General features: G+C 32.8%; 1 protein-coding gene across 4 annotated transcripts; it reads left to right on the top strand.

The window, feature by feature from the left end:
* Positions 1–1,728: 1,728 nt before the first annotated feature.
* Positions 1,729–6,628, top strand: LOC107951979 (nuclear transcription factor Y subunit A-1). Of its 4 annotated transcripts, none has more exons than XM_016887178.2 (6): positions 1,772–1,952; positions 3,386–3,692; positions 3,860–3,975; positions 4,140–4,211; positions 4,787–4,951; positions 5,898–6,628. In XM_016887178.2, exons 2-6 carry the CDS (start codon positions 3,428–3,430, stop codon positions 6,027–6,029), a joined length of 750 nt encoding a protein of 249 aa, XP_016742667.1. In that variant the 5' UTR covers positions 1,772–1,952; positions 3,386–3,427; the 3' UTR covers positions 6,030–6,628. The 4 variants fall into 4 exon arrangements, with proteins under 4 accessions (XP_016742669.1, XP_016742667.1, XP_040938440.1 ...); XM_016887179.2 differs by lacking the exon at positions 1,772–1,952 and adding an exon at positions 1,961–2,012; XM_016887180.2 differs by lacking the exon at positions 4,140–4,211 and having other exon boundaries at positions 1,729–1,952.
* The last annotated feature ends 5,603 nt before the right edge of the window (positions 6,629–12,231 follow it).

The following is a 12,231-nucleotide window of genomic DNA, read 5'->3' as shown; positions in this document are numbered from 1 at the left end:
GTTGATTTGTAAAACCATCTCATTTAGGGTTTTAAAATAATAGTATAAATATAATTATAGAAGAAATACTTAGAAATCTTATTTCTTAAAAGATCATAAATGTTATTATAATGATGTTTCTTTTTTATCTTTACTAAATTATTATTTAATTAATTAATTTATGACACCAACTCAATTAAAGATTTAATTAATAATATAGATATTATTAAGGGAGAAATACTTGGAAAGTTTTGTTTGTTAAAGGTAATAGACATTAATGTAATGATTTTTTTTCCCTTTTTTAATACTTTTACATAAAATCTTTAAATATATAATTGAATTGATGAAAGGATGAAGATTTGCATATAAATCTTTTAGCACTTCACTTATTGGTCATTTAATAAATAATTTTTCATTTTTTTTTCCTTTTCACTCATGGGATGTGGGGTAATTGATATGAGAGTGAACAAATTATGAAACAGATTTATAAAATTAATACAAAAATTAAATATGACTTTAGTTGAACTTGAAATGGTAAAATTATGATAATTTCCTAAATAAGTTGGGATTAAGTTAATGAATGACACCAATTCAATCAAACTTCTTAATATATACTAGAAATTTTATCATACGCGTATATGTGTGAAAATTACATATTTAAAATAAAATGCGTGTTTAAAAATAATATATAATAGATAATAAAATGTATGATTTGAAACTAATTAATAATAACATATGAAATATGTAAGATATTAAACAAAAAATAGATTAAATTAAGAGTAAAATGAAATTTTAACACATAAATATACAAACTTAGGATTGATGAGAACATCATGATCTGTGATGCCAACTCAATCAATAACATGGTGGAGGTAATAAAGTGTACTTGATAAAATTAAAATTTATGAAAAAAATCAAAATAATACTTTGGTTGAGATGTAAATTAAATGTTTTAATCATGCAATTGGTACGTGTTCAAATTGCATAACATGGATATTTTTATTGTATTTTTTAAAAATAGAAAAAAAACTAAAGTACCTTCAAATAATATAACTTATTTTAATTACAGAAGGATATTTTTGTAATTTTCTTGATCAAATTGGTGCTTAATTGACTCATGACACAAACTCAATCAAAAATTTAAAAAATAGTATATATATATAATATTATAGATTATATAAAAAACTAATAATTGAATTTGCACCTAAAATAATAAATCTCCCAACTTAACTAGTTATAATATATTTAAAGCTTGTAGTTTCAACTATTTAATTTTAAAAAATATATATAATTATTGAAAGATATAAATGCTTCTACAATAAAATTTATTATTTTTAAAATTTTGATTTATTTTCATTTATGTTGTCCAATTAACATGTGATTAATTCAGTAAAGAATTTTATAAATAATTTGAATTTGGGACACCCATGGAGATGGGTGAAAAAAATTATATATATTTTTAAAAAGTAACGATAGTAAAAACAAGAGTGGATTATTTGTTTTAAGAAAATAAATTATTTTTATCCTATAAATTTAAATTTAAATTTTATTTTAACATATTTTTACTTGATATGACATGTGAGATAAAACAAAATAGTCGAGGATAGATATTAAATAAGAGAAATGATAATCAAGGGAGGTGGGTGGAAAAAAATGAAAATTAGGTAAAAAATAAAGAAAAGAAAAATGACAGAAGGGACATTGACGTCCTTACGCCGTTAATAGAAGAAAATTGGTCCCCGTTAACTCACGCAGCTTCGTATTAGATAGAAGTTTTGAGCGGGAGAAAGAAAAAGGCGTCTCTTTTGACACCTTCAATTTTAAAAGGAAACAAGTTATTAAAAAGTAAAACTAAAATATTTGGTTTTGTTGCTCTATCACAGTAGCATATATTTCCTTTAGCTTGCAAGTTGAAAGATAAATGTTATCACTTTGACTTCCTTTTTTAAACGCAAAGAATTTTATTTTCTTCAGTAAGTTCCTTCTCTTCTCTTTCCCACTTTTTTTATGGCAAAAGACTCTCTCCCTTTCATGTATTGGTTTTTATTGTTTATACTTAATTTCATGAACTTATTCTTTTTGGTTTCGATGTATCTGTTGGTTTCATGTGTATCTATGAATTATGGTGATCTATTTTGGATTTAGATTAGTTTTTTCCCTTCCCTTTTATATGGGAACCACTCGTTTTAGTTGCTGCTCTTCTTCTTCTTTATATATATATATATATGAAGAAGACAACATGTTTAATAGATAAATATATAGAAAAGTTCTTTCCATAGATGATTTTGCTTTTTTACTTTTATAATTATAATTATCATTTATATTAGTAATTAAGATTATTCTGTAGCCGTTATTATTTTCAAGTATCCATGAAAGGTTAGGCATAGTAATATATTTATGTTAAGAGTTTAGTATTATGTAATTTAATAGCACAATATATCATTATAATTATACCTTATAAACTATTGAAAGATAAATAAAATCAATAAATAACATTATAAATTTAATGAGGTTCGGCAAATTATGCATATGTCATCGGACTCTACTAAATATATTTCACGGTAAAAGATACAAATAAAAAATTACAAATAAGAGGGAAAAATTACCTTATGAAGACAATAACAAATTTTGGGATGATTTAAAGGTGGAGAAACAACCCCTATTTATAGTAGTACAAACTCTTTATAAACTTGTATTTTTTAAATGTGAGATTGTGCTATTTCGACATTGCAAGTCTGAAACTATTTGTTAATTCATCGAGAATAAAAGCAAGAAATATAATTGTAAGTTACATTTAGGGTTAATAGAACTTTTGGTTCCTCAATGTATCAATTAGGTCCACTTAGGTATATTTTTTTCACTTTAGTACTTGAACTTGGCAAATAGGTTAATTTTAATCACTAAATTTAGATTTTATCAAGATTTGATGATACGATATTTTGAGATTGTGTTACATCATTCCCTTAAAATTTTAAAAAAATATTTTTTAATTTCTAGGTAATCAAAATACCACATCATTAATTTTTTATACTTGTCAAGTTTTTGTCAAGTTTAAATATCAAAGTGAATAAAAAAAGAGTACATATATCAGGGTGAATCGAATTGTCAGGTTGAGAGGCTAAAAGTTTTGGTGTTAGTTTTCTTATGAATGAGGTTGGAAAGAGTTTAATTGTTTATTTTATTATTTCTTAATCCTAAATTTTCATTACACCGTATGATCTGTGAGATATTCTTCTCGTGTTATGTTATGCAATGTTTCAATACTTTTTATATGTATCTTTTTTATTAATATTCTATTGCATTATGTTAAGATAAAATATATATTCTAATAATCTTTATGATATGGTTTTCTTGGGTACATTATTAGCTGCATTTGTTGATTAAAGTTTCTTTTGTTTGCATACAGAACTAGTTGGCCACGGTGTTATAGATTATAGACCTTGGAAGCATGCAACAAAAACCTTATGTTACAAACCAACCGGAACCTAATGCAAATAACAATAAACCATACACAATAGGTTCTCAACCTTGGTGGTGCAACACACGGCAGGATTCCATGGTAACGGATGTTTTAGGACGAAACATGACAAGTTTATCTCTGGCGGAACACCCCAGTGAATGTTTAGGGGCCAAAATCAGTGAATCTTTAAGCGATGGGACTCATAAAATTTGTTCTACTAAAGAATTGCCTTTCACTGTATTGTCACTTCCAGGTAATTATATGCTGTTTTCTAGTCAATGTCTCTTATATGAGAGTGATTTTGAACTGCATTCCTGAATATAAGTGATTTAAAGGAGTTGACTTGTGAATATTGGGTCTGTTTCTGCACACGCTGTTCATATGGTATGAAGCTAATGAAGGTTTCTCTTTTATGAAAAGATGGAAAATGCATAGTTGAACAGCCACAGTTACAGCATGCGATACCCATTATACCTCCATCAATGGGTGAATATGTAGCAGCACCAACTCAAATGGAGCTTGTTGGCCACTCAATTGTAATTTCTTTTTCTATCTTGGGAGAATGTGCACTTGCCTGCGTACATATGAGAATACAAATTTGTGTAGCATATGATAAGAAACGGTTGGATATATCTTTTATGCTAAAGCTGTTATAGATGATTACTGTTATGGGAATTCTAAGTTGAAAACACTTTTGCAGGCATGTCCATCATATCCATATGCTGATCCGTATCATAGGGGGGCAATGTCTCCTTATGGACCTCAATCTTTGGTATTCATGGTTGATTAAAATCACCATTTTTACTACTTAGAAATTTACTGCCTATGAAGATTGTTTGTAGCTTTATTTCTTTGTTCATATGCGTGTCCATAAGCCTTGTTAGTATGATAACAGAATGTCCATATATCATTATCTAAAATGAAGTTAGTCTAAACATCAGTCAAAGAAATGCAAAATGGAAAATTTTCATGTATGAAATTTGGTATAAATAAAAGCTGATATATAAATGGTACTTTTTCTTTTCTTTTTTTAGAATATGTTTAAGTTAGAAAAAAATAATGACAACGGATGTATATTGTTGAACAATATTTTATTCCTTCCTTTAAAATTAACAGATTTGATGAGGACTGGGTGCGGACTGGGAATGGCTATTTGCAAGTTCTGCTTATATTTTCCCTCTTTCCTCTTTTATGTGTATCGTGTTTATACTTTTTCATTGGAAATTAAATAAATTTAATTGCAATATAATACTTCCTAAACAAATTATTCTGATTACTAAAATAAAGTTATTTTCTTTTCGTCTTTGGCACTTTTACTAACAGACCATTATTGGCATATTGTTTCAGGTGCATTCTCATTGTCTAGGAGTGAATCCTGCTAGAATGGCATTGCCTTTAGAAATGGCAGAGGAACCTGTTTATGTGAATGCCAAGCAATACCATGGTATTCTGAGACGAAGGCAGTCTCGTGCAAAGGCTGAGCTGGAAAAGAAACTGATCAAAGTTCGAAAGGTAATTTTGTTTCTTTTTGTCTGAATAGAAACATGATTTCTCCATTTTCCAATTCTATGTTATTATATGCTTTAAGCACTGAGGGACATTTAAGGGAAATTCCAACTGATTGACCAATGGCGCATCACGCATGGTACTTGAGGATCGATGAAAATTTTGGATTTTAATCCTAATATTTGCTTTTCCCTGGTTATGGCCTGTTTTGTACACAAGCAGGAAAAATGATATTGGTTCTGTAAGTTGGTAATGTTTCTTCTATAATAATTTTTGATAATATTCAAAGAGTGATCACTACAGTCTTGCATCTTTAGGAGTGATTAGTAAAGAGTACAAAATTGATGCTATCTTGAAGAGTGATTTCAAAATGAAAGTCAATAATATATAGGCAGATAAGGGTGCTTAAGAATATATTGTTTGATGCAAGAGAAGACTTCTGAGAGCATGTTAAATGTTCTTGTTTATGTCTAGTATCTGGTCAAAAGTTTTATTGAGTGTCAAAAGTTTCTCTTCGCTTACTGAATTCAACTAAAGTTCAAGTTTTATTGAGTGATATGAATAATAATACCAGCTTCCATCAAGAAGGATGGTAGTTTTTGTTTATTTTATATTTCAAAGTGGGTAAATTTTGTGCATTTTTCTTGTAAATTCACACAAAATGTTGTATGCACAACCTTTTCGTGCAGGACTGTATATTTGTATAAAGCTCAATGTTGCTCTGACTTTTTTTCTCAAGTAATTTAGACACAGCTGTTTCACACATATTCAGATATAGGTACAAGGATATAATCCTCCAAGACACCCCTTAAAATACATAAAAAACTTGGAAGAAATGAATTTACCATTATCCAACACTTACATCTGAGCTCAAGTAATGTAAATTATATTAGTTATATCCTCAATATTTTTATTACAAGTTCTGCGTGGTGTCTGTTGCCATGTTTTCCAGCCCTATCTTCATGAGTCTCGGCATTTGCATGCTATGAGAAGAGCAAGAGGATGTGGAGGCCGTTTCTTGAACACGAAAAAGCTTGGTACTGATGCTTCGAATGCCGTACCCAATCGAGGCAGTGAGTGCTAGTTCCAATCTTTCATCTGTTGGGCATGGGGAATCAAAAGAATCTCAACTCCAGCGAACAAATAATCAGCAGCAGGGATTCTCTAATGCCAATGGATGCCATCGTCACCATGAAAGGTTTCTTTTCTCTACATCTGGTTCACTTTCGGATAAAATGATGGAAGGAGACTGTCCTAGACAACAACAGCGTGAGAGAATTATGGCAAACCAGGTTCCTCACAGGGCCCTGACAATCAAATGAACCCTTCTCAACTGCTATTGATCTGCACTGTAAAGTTTTTATATGTTTCACCACTCCATATATGCTTTCATGGCATCTTGTTGAAGATGCTTCTTCATCTCCTGCTGATGGTAAGAGCTAGAAAAGGTGACCATATCGAGAGTGGCAACCATAGGTTCATGTTATATATTATGGCAACGGGCAAATCATTCTTGGCTTGTGGCTTTGTTTACGTGCTATATACAGATACAGTGGAGGAATTTCTTTAACCCTTCCTATTTTTGGTTTTAATATATAACTTATAACAGTGGCGTTGTGTGACGTTTAAGCATACCCACCTACTTGGGTAAACTATTATATTATTCACCCAATTATTAGTGTATCTCTATTTTGGTCACTAAATTATAAATATTTTAGTTTCATCACTAATATTTTAGATTGTTTCTATTTTAGCCACTTCTCATTAAATGGTTAATAAAAATGATAATGTGATCTTTTTTTCTAACTGGTATAATAATATATTTATTTCTCAATAATTATATATTTTATCAATTTGATCATAAAGCACATATGATTAAATACAAATATAGTTAAATGATTATTAAATATTGTGAAAGTATAAAATATAATATTACTTACATATTTTGAGGAAATTATACCCAAATTAGAACAAAATATACTTTAACCCAAAAAACCTATTGAGGAACAAAATATCATATTTCTAGCTAACCTCGAAAAACTATATATGAGGTGATTTCATGAGGTTAGCTTTTGAGGCTCTTTCAGATGCCGGTTCGAAAATCAAATATGGATTAGTTCTTCCACCAATTTCTTCACTTTCTAATCCAAATAAAGTTGTCTAAGATGAGTTGATGAAGCTACTCAACATTTAATCTTGAGGTTACATTGTTCTTCAATCACCATTACTAATGACAATCCATTTGTTTGAAAAAGCTAAGGAGATTGGACTTATTGGAAGCTACTCAACTTAGATTATTATTGATACCGTCTCGAATTACCTTGTAACACCCCTCACCCATCATCCTCGTCGAAATCGGATTACAGATACAATGGTAATAAACAGAAGAAGAACATGCGAATTTAAATAAAATATTCAACAAAACATTTATTATATCTCAATTGTTCAAACAAACATGTTTTGCATACAAATTCGAGCTGAAATTGAGCTTATGAAAGCTTTAAAATCAGCCTGGAAACAATCAAGGACTGAATAGAAATATTTTAGGAAAGAATGAAAAAAGTGTAAAACATGGTTCACATGGTCGTATGACTAGGTCGTGTAATAGGCTAAGAGTGTGTGGCCTTAACTCCCACGACCGAGTATCTAGGTCGTGTAACTCATTGAGGCCATGTGAGAGAAAGTGTAAAATTTCAATAAATGTCAAACGACCATGTGGTTGGACTGTGTAACTTATTAGGACCATGTATGTAACACCCCTTACCCGTACCTGAGATCGGGGACAAGTACGAAGCGTTACTGGACATATATGTGAGCATAAACAGAAAATACGGGTTATAAAATTTCGTTTCAACTCAAAACAAATCCACTAACATTGTAGTGTCCCAATTTTGGGCCTACGAGGCCTTAAACAAACATTGAGAAAGGTTCGGGATCAAAATAAAGATCTGAGGAAAACTTATAGTTTAATACCTCATACGCTCATGTTGAGATCATACACACACCCGTGTACATTGGGACACGCCCGTGTGGTCACCTCGTGTCCAAAACTTGAGCATTCTGTTAGATTCACACGGCCAAGACACACACCCGTGTGTTTAGCCCGTGTTCGACATTGGCTTAAAATTTTATGTGCAAGAGACACATGGTCATACCAAACGCCTAAGGGCGATCTGTGTGTCACACACGGCCTGGACACACGCCCGTGTGTCTACCTGTGTGGACCTTATTAGGCTACTTTTCTAGCCTTTGGTCACCTTCAATTGCCCACTCTCATCTATAGCTTCTACTAATATCTAACATGCCCTAATCGCTCTCAAGTTCTATCATAATTGTCAATTGCATGTAAACCTCATATCATTGGTTTTGCACATGCTAGGTTACCCTTTTTGTATTAAGCATTATAGTCTCATTAATCACAATATCGGATTTGACTCGTCTTTTAAGTCATTTCCAGCCGTAATCCTCCCAATTTCAAATGAATTGGTCACATTTATCGTATCCATTTATAATACACCATGTAATCATTTCAACAAGTAAAAATTGCATGATTCGTAGGATAGCAACTTACACCAATACAGGCCATATATCAAGGCCATACACAAAATGAATAGACATAACATTCAAGCCTTTACATTGCTAGCCAAATGACACATATGACAAAATGACCCAAAAATACCTATACATTCCATTGAACAAAATAAAGTATCTACGTACCAAAGCTGGACTAGTTGATAGTGTGTTGACTCTCCAACCGTCTTCCAACCTTTACGAGTCCTCGAGCTCTGAAAGATAGGGAAAAGAGAGGGGTAAGCATTTTCATGCTTAGTAGGCTCGAATAATCGGAAAGTAAACTTACCAAGTAATTAGCACACATCCATAATAGATAAGGAAACCAACAAGTATGAGATGGTTCCCTATCACATGTACTCAACCAATGAGTTAGTCACATAACAAAACACCATGTAATTTATCTTAGATAAGCTCATCATTCAACATTTCATTTTGTACATGTATTTCATGTTAATCCCGTTAAGTATCTAGGAAATCTCGATGGAATATCCATTAATCGACAATTCATAAGGATGATCATTTCAGGTGTGCACTACCGCGAACCTCACATCTTACGGCAGGATTACCAGTCCAGGCTAAATCCCCCAAATCGTAAATTTATAAGGTGATGTCGGGATTACCAGTCCAGGCTAAGTCCCTTATTGCGATAAACACCTTTAATGTGATCGGATCTGAATTACCAGTCCAGGCTAAATTCAGACCTTGATCGGATTACCCGTCCAGGCTAAATCCATAATGCACATGTATTCTTCGGGAGGCTCAATCATCCAAAGGAACACCTGTCCGGGCTAGATCATTTTCATAATTGAGATTGGCGGATTACTCGTCCGGGCTAAATCCTTTCTGCAACACATGCAGGATCTCAATACACATGTAAAACATGGTTTATCCATCGAATTCCCTTTTTAACCTCAACCGAGACAATTTTTCAACACATCATTATTAGGAATTCATTTCATAAAATCTTATGCTATCAATAAATGCAATCATCATTCATTCACAAATCATATAATTAGGCATATTAGGAGTTTACTTTAAGTTATCCAAACTTACCTGGTATTCGTTTCGGTGCTGTGTTTCGGTTATTCCGAAACATTTCGTTTTCCTCGATCGACCTCCTAAATTTGTTCCTCGGGTTCTATAACAATAAAAATAGATCATTAACACCTCACATTATACTTTTCAAGTCTAAATTTCACCTCGGTCCAAATGACCATTTTGCCCCTAACCTTTTACATTTTTACGATTTAGTCCCTAGGCTCGTACAATGAGACACATGCAATTTCTATCTTACCCAAGCCAAGCCGAATGTTTTTCCCTCTTATGGCAGCCCACATTTTCTATTATTTCTCATTTCCACCACATATTTTACACCTTTTGTAAAAAGGTCCTTTTAGGGGTTTTTCATGAAAACCACCTAGAAAAAGATGTTTAAGACTCATCCAACTTTCATATTCCTCCATAATCCATCAAAATACAAGTATCTCATGCATGGTTAAATTTTTAAACATAAACCCTAGCATGAAATATGGGTAGAAATGGAGAGAATAGGCTACCGAGATTTCAAAAATACGAAGAATATTAAAAACGGGGCTTGGGAGCACTTACTATTGAGCTTGAAAATGTTGAAAACCCTAGCTATGGTGTCCCTTCAATTTTTGGTAGCCATGGAGAAGAAGATGGCTGATTTTTGCCTTCTTTTTTCCATTTTATTTCATTAAAATGCCAAATGACCAAAATGCCCTTAAGCCTTTTCGTTAAAATTTCATCCATACAAACCCATTTTGTCCAAAAACTTAGAAATTGGGAAAATTTCTCCTCAAGACCTTCTAATTTATAATCTAAAGCAATTTCATACAAATTGCTTCTAGAATCCAAGTTTTGCAATTTAATCAATTTAGTCCCAAATTTCCAATTGGGCACTTATTCATAAAATTTCTTCATGAAACTTTAACACATACCTATACTCACATTTTATACCTCATAATAATCATAAAATAAATATTTTGATGTCGAATTTGTGGTCCTGAAAACACTATTTCGACTACGCCTATTTCGGGATGCTACATTTCTCCTCCCTTAGTGACTTTCGTCCTCAAAAGTCTTACCAGTAAACAGATTCGGATATTGGCTTCTCATGGTTTCTTCTGGCTCCCATGTAGCCTATTCCACCCCATGTCAGTGCCACAAGACTTTTACCAAAGCTACGTCTTTATTTCTCAGCCGTTTAATCTCACGAGCCAAAATCTTGACCGGTTCCTCACTATAAGTCATGTCCGGTCTAATTTCAATCTCAGTCGGTGAAATTACATGAAAGGGGTCTGATCGGTATCGCCTTAACATAGATACATGGAACACATCGTGGATCTTTTCCAGTTCGAGTGACAATACCAAACGATAGGCTAACGGTCCAACTCTTTCAGTGATCTCGTACAGTCCGATAAATCGCGAACTCAGTTTGCCTTTCTAACCAAATCTCAACAGCCTTTTCCATGGAGATACTTTCAAGAATACTCTATCCCCAACTTGGAACTCAATTTCCTTTCTTTTCAGATCAGCATATGACTTTTGCCAAGCCGGTGCTGCTTTTAAACAGTCACGAATCACTTTAACCTTTTCTTCAGTTTCTTTGATCAGGTCAATTCCATGAATCTGACTCTCTTTGAGTTCAGTCCAATACAATGGAGTTCAACACTTCCTGCCATAAAAGGCTTCATACGGTTCCATCTTCAAACTCGTTCGAAAGCTATTATTATAGGCAAACTCTACCAATGGCAAGTACTTTTCCTAGCTACCTTGGAATTCGAGGATGCAACATCGCAACATATCCTCAAGGACTTGTATCATCCGCTCAGACTAACCATCAGTCTGTGGGTGAAAAGTTGTACTAAAATTCAGTTTTATACCCAAAGCTTCTTGCAACTTTTTCCAGAATCTCGAAGTGAATCTCGAGTCTCTATCTGAAATTATCGATAGCGGTATAAATGTAATCTCACAATCTCAGATACATACAAGTCGGCCAACTTATCAAGTGAGAAATCTGTCCTTACTAGAATAAAATGAGCCAACTTTGTCAATTTATCCACCACAACCCATATAGCATCTTTCTTTTTCGGGGTCAATGGTAATCCTGTCACGAAATCCATATAACTATGTCCCATTTCCATTTGGGAACTATTACGGGTTGTAGCAATCCTGAAGGTACTTGATGTTTGGCTTTGACTTACTGACATATCAAGCACTTCGATACAAATTCGGAGATGTCTCTTTTCATGCCTTTCCACCGGTACATTTTCTTCAAATCATTGTACATCTTGGTACTTCCCGAGTGAATTAACAAACGGCTATCATGTGCTTCTTGCAAAATTTTCTGAATAAGCTCATCATTTTTGGGCACGCAAACGCTATCTCTGAACATTAAACATCCATCAAAACCAATCCGAAAATCTGATTCAATACCTGATTCACATTGAGTTCTTTTTGCTTGCAAGTCAATATCATTAGTTTGGGCATTAGAAATTTCCTGAAGAAATGTCGGTCTGGCCTCAAGCTCTGCCAAAACTGAACCATCATCGAGCAATGCCAATCGAGCATCCGTGGCTCTCAATGCAAACAAGGACTTTCTGCTTAATGCGTTAACGACCACATTCGCCTTTCCCGGGTTATAATCGATGATCAACTCATAATCCTTAATCAATTTTAACCACCTCTGC

The sequence above is a fragment of the Gossypium hirsutum genome, chromosome A02, assembly GCF_007990345.1.
Source record: "Gossypium hirsutum isolate 1008001.06 chromosome A02, Gossypium_hirsutum_v2.1, whole genome shotgun sequence".
NCBI lineage: Eukaryota > Viridiplantae > Streptophyta > Magnoliopsida > Malvales > Malvaceae > Gossypium > Gossypium hirsutum.
This window is presented reverse-complemented; position numbering and strand designations above follow the sequence as displayed.